At 39.9% G+C, this 12,479-nt stretch overlaps 1 protein-coding gene across 6 annotated transcripts in view; it reads right to left on the minus strand.

Moving 5' to 3' along the window:
* The window catches only part of NSD2 (nuclear receptor binding SET domain protein 2), a 186,097-nt gene that overhangs the window by 115,659 nt on the left and 57,959 nt on the right, over positions 1 to 12,479 (minus strand). For 4 of the 6 annotated variants that reach the window (XM_061629803.1, XM_061629801.1, XM_061629799.1 and 1 more), the window contains 2 exons: positions 11,220 to 11,845; positions 268 to 430 (listed from right to left, as the gene is read on the minus strand). In XM_061629803.1, coding sequence (XP_061485787.1) covers positions 268 to 430; positions 11,220 to 11,810 — 754 coding nt within the window. In that variant the 5' untranslated portion in view covers positions 11,811 to 11,845. The remainder of the gene's footprint in view (positions 1 to 267; positions 431 to 11,219; positions 11,846 to 12,479) is intronic. The other 2 variants (XM_061629800.1, XM_061629804.1) reach the window with 2 other exon arrangements.

The raw sequence follows: 12,479 nt of genomic DNA on the forward strand, positions 1-12,479 counted from the left end.
GGTCACTAAAATACACTGATCAAAATATTTGAAATGCTATCAAGTTTTGTAATAATCTTATTCAGTTATGACATTGCATTAATTTTTGCTATTTTTTCTGTTCTGGCCTAACGAATAGCTCAGTGCAATTCATAAAACTATCTGTGTACTTAAACCAACATACACTAGTCAAATAAGATACCAATTTACTTGATTTCCCCCTTGCTTTCTCTAGGCCTAACACAGCTATAATTGCAAATACCAAACTACCAAAAATAAGGGACATACCATTTAGTTTTGTGAAGTTGTAAAGAAGAGGATCAGTTGAAATCATACATGGCCACCATGGATAGCCAGATACTTTGGACCATACCAAGTCTCCTACATTGTACTTCAATGCATGAATTTTGTCATCTTTTCCAAGAAATAGAGAAGAATCTTCAAGAGGAATCTTTTTAAGACAATGAAAAATGCAAACATTTAAAAATTCTAGCAACTTAACCAAACAAATATATTTTCATATTTGAACACGTGAAAAATGTTTGATAAACTTCACTTAACTGGTAACAATACACTGTGTCTGGAGCACTTAACATAAATGGTAACTTATAACTAGAGTGTTTATAAAAATATTTAGCCAACTGAACAAGGTTTGGGCTACAGAGCCACAGCTAAGAGACACAGGTGTCAGAGCACCCATATTTTTCTCTTTAAGGCTTTGTGTGAAGTTTCTATTATTTGGTTACAGGAAAAAAGTCAACTTCAATTTCAAATGAACAAGAGAGCCTCAGCTTCTCTGGAAGTCATAAGATTTGAGGTGACTGCTACTGAAAGCCACCTCTGGTGCTTTACAGCCCCTAGGAAAAAATGGAAATGGACTGCCTTCAGGTCAATTCCAACTTATGGCAACCCTATGATTATTAATATGGCAATATTAATGTTCTTGGAATTTTTAGGATCCCAACTCTCAGTACCATTTCACACATTATGTGTCAGAAAGCATTTATTTTTAAAAAATATGTTTTTATTGTTTTCAACAAATACATTCAACAAACAATTATTAAACTGTCAGTCGTACAAGTGCACTATTTGGTTAACTCCCCGCTTACAAGGTACTCTAGATCACCATGTTATGAAACATTCCGTTCTACAGTTGTACTTGTACATCGCCTTTCTGCATGGTTATCTGAATAGAGGGGGGATCATCTAATATCTGGAAACCAATAATATAGCTAAAAAAGAGGAACCATACTGTATCAAAATAATCATTTTTTGCTGCTATAGGGAACAAAAGTAGTTCTTTATGGCTTAGTTTAGGGGTTTGATCACTTTCCAACATTAGCAGTGCTAAGCCTGCTTCAGGAATAAGATGTCTTGTTATTAGACAATTCATCAAATACTTTTACCCCAAACTGCTTCACCACACTAGTCCCACCACGTATGTAAAAAGGATCCCCATTTCTCACAACCTCGCCAACAAGTGTGGGGGTGGAAGGATTTAGTAATCCTAGACAATCGGATTGGAGTCCAGTGCAAGCTATGTACCGTTTTAATTGAGGCCTCCTGGATCTTAGCGGAGATTGTTGTCAGAAAGCATTTATTTGTCACTCTTCGTGTGCAGCAGTTAGCAATGGCTAAATCCTGACTCTCTGGCATACGCACCAATAAAATATGGAGTGTTTAAAATTCATATTTGCTGTACGAGACATCTGTAGTTATATGCAATGTTGTGGATAAAATTTTAATGTATGTGTGAATCAATCCTGTATTCATTTTCAGAATTGGGTTTCTAGTCCTTATGCTGGTCTGTGTGTGGTCAGACTGATCAGAATCATTTCATGACATCCAATGCAAATGCTGCAGGGCTGTTCTGCGAGCTGTCAGAAAATTAGAACGTGGCAAGCAAGCAATTTTCCATGTACCAGGAAACCAAAATTATTCAGGGCTAGTTCATAAAATCTTCAGAATTAACTGATAAAGTTCAATTGGACTGTACAACGAGGCTGCAGGTGCATACACGGGGAGATTTTTTGTATTGCTACCCCGTGAAAACAGCCCCTACACACATAAACAGGTATCAGAGAAAATATCAGACTGAACCCTTTCCACACCACCACATGCTGCAAATGAAGCTTTTACATCATACGAAGAAAATGTTATTGGCAAGGGACTCTACGTTGGGCATGGATCAATGTCTTGGAAAATGTGCAATTGTTGAAGCAGTAATAGATATGTGCAGGGGGGGGGGGGAGAGAACAATTCAAACACAAAAGCTTCTACCTACAGCTTGTCCAGAGGCCTTGAGATTTTGCTTGCTCAGCCTATCACTTGCTTCCAAAGGAGAATGAGATTCTTAGATGTGGCATAGAGGGGGTGCCACTTTATACCTCCCAAATGTCTCAGACTCAAGGCTCTCATGGGTACTTGGGTATTCTGAGACCTTGATATTTTAAGGATTTCATTTTGAACTAAGGGTTCTTGGCCACAAAGCCACTTTAAAAAATAAAGGTGTGCTATTTTGTTTTATTCTCTATTTTTGGCAATAAAAGAATATGGCATGCACAGTCTTAGAAGAGTCTTTAATACCCTGTCTTTCCCATGAACTATAATCATTTGTCGTTCAAAATAACCAACCTCTGCAAAAACCTTTCTTCCTGCTCACCTTGGAGCAAATGTTACACTAATTCTTGGTGAAGCCTAGGCAGTCCACCTGAGACACTGGTAGCGCTGTCCAAACATGCATATTCCCATTTATTTTGTTTTTCAAAATACCCCATTTTTACTCAAACAAAACCAGAGAGGTTCACACAAACAGAAAGAGAAAGAAAGCAGGTGCTAAGAATTGTTAGAGACCTCTAACCTCCCCACTTATGCACCCCTATAATTCCCAGGATTTCGCAAGAAAAACTATTCAACTATTGTAAATATGCCCCGAGAAACAAAAGGAGGACATTCTGGCTGGGAGTCCAGAGTCTGTGAGTTCAAATCCCTGCTCGTGTCTCCTGGGTGTAAAAGGCCAACTAAAGATCACCCCCACAGAGTGGCTCAGGGGTTACATACCTGTGCAGCTGTGGGCAAGCTACATAATCCCAAGGAGCCCAGTTGCCCCCCAGCTGGCAGTTGCAGACAAAGAAGGGGCTGGCTTGTGCAGCTGTGGCAAGCTGAGCAGGCCCTAGCCAGCAGGGGAGGACTAGCCTCAGAGGGAGGCAATGGTAAACTCCCTCGGAATATCGCTTACCATGAGAACCCTATTCATAGTCGGGATCAACTTGAAGGCAGTCCATTTCTATTTACATGTTAAACAAACAACATTGGGTCCTATAATTTCAAACGGGGATTAAAGATGGGTCTCAGGTCCGAAACGGTTAAAGACTAGGGACTTTTTTCTAATTGAAGTATTTACTATTACTGAAAGCACAAATAACTCTTAGGCAGTACATTAAGTAAGTCTTGCCTGCTAGTTTTTGAAGAAAGAACTTTACAACCGTGTCCTATGCACTTGTTCCATTAGCACAAGGATTTATGATTGCGCATTGGAACTTCCCCCCTCTCTCACCCCTCTTCACGTGTTAGGGAACCTTTAGAACCGATTTGCGGGGGGAGGTCGCATTATGCAATCATAAATCCTTGCATTAATGAAACGAGTGACTTTGCACACGGGCTCGCTCTATCGGCCTTGCCTGTCTCTAAATGCAAAGATAGAGAAGGCAATGAATAAAGAAGTTGGGGTGGTGGAAGAGATGTGAACAAGGAGGACACCACTGAAGTGGTAATCCTGCTCTTAATTCCAGTATCCTCTTCTGCAGGTGTTGAGATAATTTTTCTTCCTTTGGATTGATTCATTCTAAATTGACAAATAAGTTGGGAACTGAAAAACAGGAAAGCTTGTATTTCTTTCCAGACAATTAACAAAGAAAACAAAGGTGAAGAAGAAGACTGAGTTAACTGTAACACCCAATATTTTAAGTTTCTCATGCTCTTGGTTGAAATTACCTAACTTTTATTTTTAAAAAACTTTACATTTATCTAAAAACTGAAAGAGTTAACCATTCAAAAATCCATGTGCCTGTTTCGTTAATGTTGTTTGTTGAAAAAGAAAACGGATCAGAAGAATAACCAATCTTATTAGTACAATTTAAAAGCCTTTTTGGTGGTGGTGATTCTAGCATATCATGACAAAAGTATCATGATTAATTGAACAGCTGGAGCTGTTTCGCCTTCTGAATGACAAATTCATTCTGCTTTAGTACTAAAATGTCCAAATATCCCCCAGGCACCTGGTTGGCCACTGTGAGAACAGGATGCTGGACTAGATGGGCCACTGGCCTGATCCAGCAGGCTCTTGTTATGTTCTTAAATTATCATCCCATTTTTTTTATGAAAATTAATCTGAAAACAATTCAGAATAATTGCTTGGTGTGTACCTATCTTCTAATGAAACCTACATCTCTGAATGTATATTAAGGTTATATTAAACAATAACGTAATTCTACTAAAAAATGATGATTAAACAGAATCTTCCTCACTAGTAATTTAAATAAAATTGAGTCCTTCAGGAAAGTGAGTTAAATAATGATTTAAATCAATTTGAGATCAAATCGACTATGGTCCTGGGCTCAGTGCTCTTTAACATTTTTATTAATAACTTGGATGAGGAAGTGCAGTGAATGTTTTTCAGATTTGCAGATGATAGAAAATTAGGAGGGATAGCTAATATCCTGAAGGACAGAAACAAAATTCAAAGTGATCTTGATAGGCTGGAACACTTGGCTGAAAACCACCGAATGAAAAATAAACCAAACGCACAGTTGTAAGATGGGGGTAGCCAGTGCAGATTGAATATGTTTGTGTACTCAGAACACCCCACTACAGATTAAGCATTTTGTCTTGCAAGTTCACTGTCTGGCCACGAAACTGCGTAACAAAATTCCATTGCAGATCCCAACTAGGTGAGTCCAGTCTCAAATTAGTTCTCCATATCTTTCCCAAAACATGGATTTCTGAACATGGTATGCCACCAATTGGTGGGGGGAAGCATCTGAAGCAGGCAACTGAAAAAGCAACCAGTTGGCATCACTTGGAATCACTTGCTCCTCTGCATCTAGGCTCAGAAAACTGTTGCAGATGGTGACTATTGCTCATTACTGCCTCTTTCCAAACAGCACTCTAACAGATCCACTTTATCACAAGGGGAAAAAGGCCTACATCAAGACCACCAGTATCAATGACCTGTGTGGAAAGTTGTTTCTCTGCAATGCAGTCAGCTTCTTATTCCAGCTATGCTCCTGCATTCCCATGGAACAGATGATGCTATTCCTAACATGAACATACAATATTAAATGAATGTGAAATATTAATGTATCTGCTTTTTATAAAATTCTACTTGATACTCAAATGGAGTCTTTAACAGGATTGCAGAAAATATGGGAGGATGATTTTACACTAAATTTGATGAGGCAAAAACCTAAGTTGGTGTTAGCAAATTTCAGAGAAACTAATATTTAAATATTACATTAGGCAATACAGAACAACGACTCAACTATTGTACATGGGACCCTCAACTAGTTCATTATGGTGTGGATGTACTTGTAAGAGCTCATACTACTACCTTTGGTGGGCCTGCCCATATATACTGGAGTTCAGGTCCAAGATCCACCAAGAGCATGTAAAAATAATGGGAGGACCTATTGCTTTAACTCTGGAATAGTTTTTGCTATCAATATCTGAGGGAGTAAATCACAATACTAAATGTAAGGAATTGGTGCCTTTTTTATTACTGCATAGCAATCTGTAGTTCAGAGATTAAAATCCCCAGAAAATTTAGACTTATCTGCCTGACATAGAAATGTTTCGACTATTGCACCCACAGAAAAAAATCCACATAAGATTCAGCTCCTGTAAAGCAATGAAAAACCACTGACCTTTTACGCCATCTGGTTGAACTTTATTTTATATGCATCAAATGACAATATTCAAGGACACCCATTGACCACTTCTTCCGAAATATGGAAAAGAGTGGTTCCCATATTTTCAGAGTGGTTTAACTGTCAGCCTCTCTTCCCAGAGAACTCTGAAAACTGCAGTTCTATGAGGGGAATAGGGGTCTCCCAACCGCTCTCAGTACCCTCCACAAAAAGCACTTCCCAGAATTCTTTGGGGGAAGCCATGGCTGTTTAAAGTGGAATAAATGTATGGTGTGAATGCGGCCTCAAAAGTAGACCATTCCAACTAAACATGTCATCCAAAATGCCAAGGCAAATAGGAAAGTCTTAAACCTGATGCCAAAAGGATTATAATGTTGTCACCAGTTTTGTCTCTTTAACAACAGTGTTCCAAGGTTAGGGTGTCTCCATAGAAAAGGCCCTTTTCTTTGTGTCAACATAATGTACCTCTGGAGAAGAAGGTACTTGCAGAAAGGCCTATACAGAAGTTATATAAGCAGGCTAGTATGGGTTAGGTGATCCTTCAGATATCTTGATCCCAAGCTTTAAAGATAAACACTGGCAACTGAAACTGAGCTCAGAATCAGAGAGATAATGCAATTCTTTCTTAATAGGTATAATGTGGGTGACTGTGGCTGTGTCAGTCAAAATTCTGGCAGCTGTGTTCTCCACTAACTGGAGGTTCCGAGTCATCTTTAAAGGCAGCCCCACATATAACACATTAGAGTAATCCAACTGGAAAACTATGAGAACATGAATCATCATGGCTTGGGTATCCCTGTCCAGGAACAGCTGCAGCTGGAGAACCGGCCACTGCTAAAAGGCACTCTGGGCCACTTGGGCTTCAAAGGGCAACAACTATGCAAGATCAAAGAATACACCCAAACTGTATACCTGCTCCCTCAGGGGGAGTATAAGTCCGTACAGATCAGATTGGTCTTCCCATACTCGTGCTTATGTAGCCAAAGCCACAAGACAAAGGTACTAGGAGGCATAGTGTAAGTGTTGGACATGGCCATACAGCGGACACCACCATGGAACTTGGCATGAAGCACTACAAGAGATTGGTGCAGATGGCTCTAATGATTGTCTCTAACGATCAAAGAACTACAACTTAAAGTAAAAAAAACCAGGAGAACAGGGACTGCTGCATAAATATTTGATTTTGGGGGATAAAAAAGGCCTGCATGAGTCAGACCAGGCCTCCTTTCTAGTGGCTTGGATTAAGCACACCTGTCCAGAAGCGTAACTCTTGGAATCGAATACTAAGCAGGCTCACTGCACTCTAGGTGCAACCCTGCCTGGCAATAATCCTCCTATGGATATTATTGTTTACTTTGCCCACTTCCCTGAGAATGTGTCAATGTTCAAAGCACTAAATGGAATTGGAATCTGGAATACCGGGGAAGTGCTGCACATGTTTCTCAAGATTTCAGCCCAAATACTCTTATGTGGCTGAAGATTATTCCAGCCCCAAGGTGGAGAGGGAGCTCCTATTGTGGGACTTCCTGTTCTGTGTACTGGGTCTGCCACCGTGGCAGGACAGTGGCAGCAGCATCTGAAGCTCAGACTGAGGAGCTCCTTGTGAAGCTGCCCCTGCAAATGTGGGCAAAGAGGAAAACACAGGAACATACCTACAGGCAAACAGGAGGGGAAAGAGAAAACAAGGTGACATGATTTACATTATTCTCACATGATCCTGCCTTTCATCTTGGAGCTTGTCAAAGTTTCATTTGGACATCCCCTTTTACTCTTTCTTTTACTACAGCAGCTTCTACCACCTGATGCCTTTGGACGCTGTTCTGCTTTCTTTCAGCTTCCCTAGCAGGAGGCATATGTCACACCTCTGGAGAAACAGAATATGTTGGTCAAACCTTATTGTTAGTGTGTGTCCTGTTGTTGTCTTGCCCAGGATGTGTGGATCTGAGGTACAAAATGGCAAATGCAATTCAGTGTAAACACACGTAAATTGATGCATGTCAGGGCAAAAAATCTTCATTTCACATATATGCTCATGGGGTCTGAACTGGCAGTGACTGACCAGGAGCAAGAACTTGGGGTCATAGTGGACAGCTCGATGAAGATGTCACCCAGTCTGCAGCAGCTGTGAAAAGGCGAAATTCTATGCTAAGGATCACTAGGAAAGGTATTGAAAATAAAATTGCCAATATTATAATGGCATTATACAAGTCTATATGGCGACCGCAATTAGTATACTGTGTATAGTTCTGACTGCCTCACCTCAAAAAAGATATTGTAGAGTTGGGAAAAGCTTCAGGAAAGGACAGTCAAAACCATCAAGTGGATGGAGTGACTCCCCTACAAGGAAAGGTTGCAGCATTTGGGGCGTTTTAGTTTAGGGAAAAAGTGAGTAAGAGGTGACATAATACAAGTGCATAGAATTATGCGTGAGGTGGAGAAAGTGAAAAGGTTTTCTCCTTCTCTCATAACACTTGAACCTGTGGTCATCCAATAAAACTGAACGTTGGAGGAGAACACAGAAAGACGTATGGGATACAGTCCCTTGAAATAATGGCCACCCACGATGATTAGACAAATTCATCTCTGACATATTGTACTGCCCTAAAAATTTCTAAACATGCAAACACAATTTGGGTTGGTCTTTCACAGTCCAATCCACTTCCTGTGTAGGAATAAACACTGACAGCTAGTTCTTACTGATCATACCTGTACTATTATAGGGTCCAATCTTAAACTTAATTAAAAATGAGCCATGCATTTTTTTAAATTTTAAACTGCAGAAGATGAAGGTCAGAGTATGGGGCAAGGTCAGTTATAGGATTACAGATACTCAGTGTATTACCTCAAGGGTCAGAGCCAGAATGTCTCCCAATACAAGTTGCTGGGAATCAAAAGTGGGGAGACTACCTTTGTCCTCAGGTCCTGCTTGCAGGCTTCCCATGGACATCTGGTTGGCCACTGTGAGAACAAGATGCAAGACTAGACGGGCCATTGGCCTGATCCAGCAGGATCATCTTGTTCTTAGGGAAAGCCCACAATCAGGAGGAGCACAATAGCATTATCCCCACTGGGGCAATGAATTTGCAGGGATTTAAGATGTCAGCTATATCTGTGGTGTTTTGGAAGGTGATATGAAAGAACTATCTATCAGGGCACTTTCAGAAGGTAGGAAGTGCCTGAACACTCCCCACTAGTGTTTTATATACACCAATAGGCAAAAAACCCTTGAGATTTAAGAATGTACCTATAGCCAACAGATGTTTCTATCAAACATAAAAAAGCAGAGAAATTGGGCAGCTATAGTGAATGCACATGGGGAGCAGGAGACCTGACCTCTTCTCTGAGATACTGTAAAACTACGAACACAATTTGGATTGGTCTTTCACAATCCAATCCACTGCCTGTGTAGCTTGGAAAAAACACTGACAATTGGTTCTTACTGAGCATGCCTGCGCTATCATAGAGTCCAATATTAAATTTCTTAATTAAAAATCAGCCAGGCATTTCTTTTTAACTTTTAAACTGCAGAAGATGAAGGTCTGAGTATGGGGCAATGTCAGTTATAGGAACAGATACTCTGTGTACATGGCTGATTTTTAATTAATTTCAACAAATTATGAGATCACTGACAGAAAAAAGTCTGGAAAAAAGGGTCTGGAATTTTTTTCTCTTGTTTTACACTTTGAACCCTGGATACTCTCTGAGTGTTTTGTATATTGCCATGAAAACTTAAGAGGGTTGTTAAGCAAGCGTAACAATGATTGTATACTGCCCAATAACTAAAAATTATCTGGGTTGTTAAAAATATAATTTCAATACCCATAACAATTTTTAAACAAGTAAAAACCAAACAGAATAAAACCAGTCAGAATATACAACAAGAATAAATAAAACCATCAGCAGCAACTAGTTAAAACGGCAAAATTAAAAGCACTAAAAGATGTTAAAATTAAAATGTCTAAGAATATAAAAGGCAGCAGGTAAACCTCTCTGGGAAGGACATTTGATAACCGGGGCACCACAGTAAAGGCCTTCTCTGGGCTAGATCATTTCAAGCTGCAAATTGAGTGGGATTAAAAAAAAAAACCTTTTAAAAAGTGCCGCCGCCTCCCTGCATGTATTAAAGTAGTTATTAGCACATCAAGGAGAAAGGTTTGGCTTAATTCTTTTGATGTACACATTTTACTATAGATTCATTTTTTTGCATGAAGGGAACATTCCAACATACAACCCTCTCCCCTAAAATTCTATTACCTCAGTCTGCATGATATATAGGACTGTTTGTTTTTAGATACATGGCTGCCAAGCACCACCTCTTTGCCTGCCTAGAATATAGTTCCCTGTATTTCCAAAATTCAAAGGAAAGTGTGGAATGTTATGAAGCCAAAATGACACCATCCACACACAAGAGGAAAGTATCAAGAGGGTAAGGGAAACCCAAGGTTTGCAGAAGTATAACAAACCTTTAGGGGGAAACCCTCGGAAGATAATCCCCCAAAACAGTCCTATGAAACCTGAGCATGCTCAGTGGCCAGAGAACGCTGCATTGCAATTGGTGAAGGAAGCAGAAAACAGTATAAAAGGGGGAAAGGGATAAAATATGATGGAGCACATGGCTGAACACCGATGGCTGATGACTGAACACTGAATAGGAGCACTCCAAACTGCAACATTTTGTTACAGACCCCACTTGTAGAAAATCTTTGTCTAAAACGAATTTAGAGAGCCCTGCGAGGAAGGTGACGTTTTTCAATCTTCTTACCAACACTGCTGTTCTAACCCACAGTGGTTCTCTGTTCCTTCTTTCCAAGAATGGAAGAAAACAGCCCCATCCATAATCACTAAGATAGCACCTTGCTTAAGACAGAAATCTGTTCATGAAGTAATGTGCAACACTGCAAATCACAAGAAACATTAGGAAGGTAGCTGCCCACTCTGGCTCTCCCTGGCTGCTGAGAAGGAGAAATGATTGGCAGCAGAGGACAGAAACTAGAGTTTGAATGCGAGAGAGAAAGTGCGAGTGCAGGAGGAGGAGAAGCAGGAAAGGAGCCCTGGACTGGGAATGAACTGCTGGGAAGGGGCAGCAGATGGGAAGTTCCAGAGAAGGGAAAGGAGGAAGAGGAAGGGGATTCAAATGAATGAAGCAGGGGGTGAATGTTTACCCTCTCCAACCTTATTTGTTAGACTTATTAATGGGTTGGGAAACCTCTAAACAATTGTAGCAGCTTCTATATGAATGATCAATTAGGAAAACAGGTTAAAAATTGGTATCAAGTGACATGAGTTACCCAAACAGTTAGCAAAGAAAGTTTGTACCTTCTCATCAGAGAGACTAGATGTATTCGATGCTAATGCTGCTTCAACAAAACTCTGTTCAAGTAAAGGATCATATTTGATGCTTCTTTTTCTATTTCTTCTCTTATTTGCTGGGGTTTGCTCATTTTCCTCTGCTTGAGACACATTTATTCCACTGTCACCACAAATTGAAGATTCAAATAGAGGCTTCCCATTCATGTAAGTTTTAGTGATTTTCAGTTTAATCTCCGGAGAGCCATTCTTGGCAGGAGTAGTGTTAGGTGGTGTTCCACCTTCTTTTATATCCTGAGACTCAAAGCGCAGCTTGGTATCTTGTGTTCCTGATTCTCCATTAAACACACGAGAAGTAAGATCTTTCAATTTTTCTGCTGGGATAAATGGGAGAGCATCGTGGCCATTGCATTTTGCCATAACGTCCTCTTGTAGTGTGGCAGAAAGGTGTGCTTTGCCCAGGTAGACAGAACACTCACGATTCACTTCACAGTTCTGTGTTTTCCCTGTAGGTTTTCCTAGGATTTCTGGTACTTGCTTCATTTTGATATGGTTGACACTTTTTTTTGTCAGTAGCAGAGAGCTACTTTTGAAATCCATTCAGCCAAATAGATTTCTAGTTTTATACCACTGTACTGAAACAAAACAAAAGAAAAATTGAACCATTCAATACTTGAAGATTTGAGTACTCATTTCGTTTGTATTACTTAATATATTTTAGAGCACACTGTCAGAAATTTATCCTGGCCACATACCCTCTTTTGGGACACCACGATTTTATAGTGCCACTAACAACAAATCCAAAAATTATCTAAATTGGTATTCTCTTTATCAAGGTCTGTTTTTACCAGATTTAAACCTGGTTTATACCATCTTGGGGAAAACTAGTTAAGTCCTAGTTTAAGGAATTAACAGTTCTTATTTTAAAATTATTTTATCAAATAAAATTACTGTAGATTAGATCATCCTTAGGAAGTAATTATCTGGATCTTAAAATCAGGCAGGAACTGGTTCTCATGTGTGAAACAAGCAGAGGAGGGGTTCACCTGCACTTTACAATGTCTACAGTTGAGGTTAGCATTTGGAAGAATGTGGTGATGCCTGATCAGGAGACATCATTCACTCTAGAACTACTAATGTGAGGGCTCTTCCAACTTTCCCACCATTTACTCTAACAGGCAAGACAGTCCACAGCTGTAGTAGAAATGCCAGGTAAATCTAGAAAGGGTCAAGATGCCTTCTGACCCTACATGGTTGGATTCCCCTATG

Source organism: Rhineura floridana, chromosome 5 (assembly GCF_030035675.1).
Source record: "Rhineura floridana isolate rRhiFlo1 chromosome 5, rRhiFlo1.hap2, whole genome shotgun sequence".
Taxonomy (NCBI): domain Eukaryota; kingdom Metazoa; phylum Chordata; class Lepidosauria; order Squamata; family Rhineuridae; genus Rhineura; species Rhineura floridana.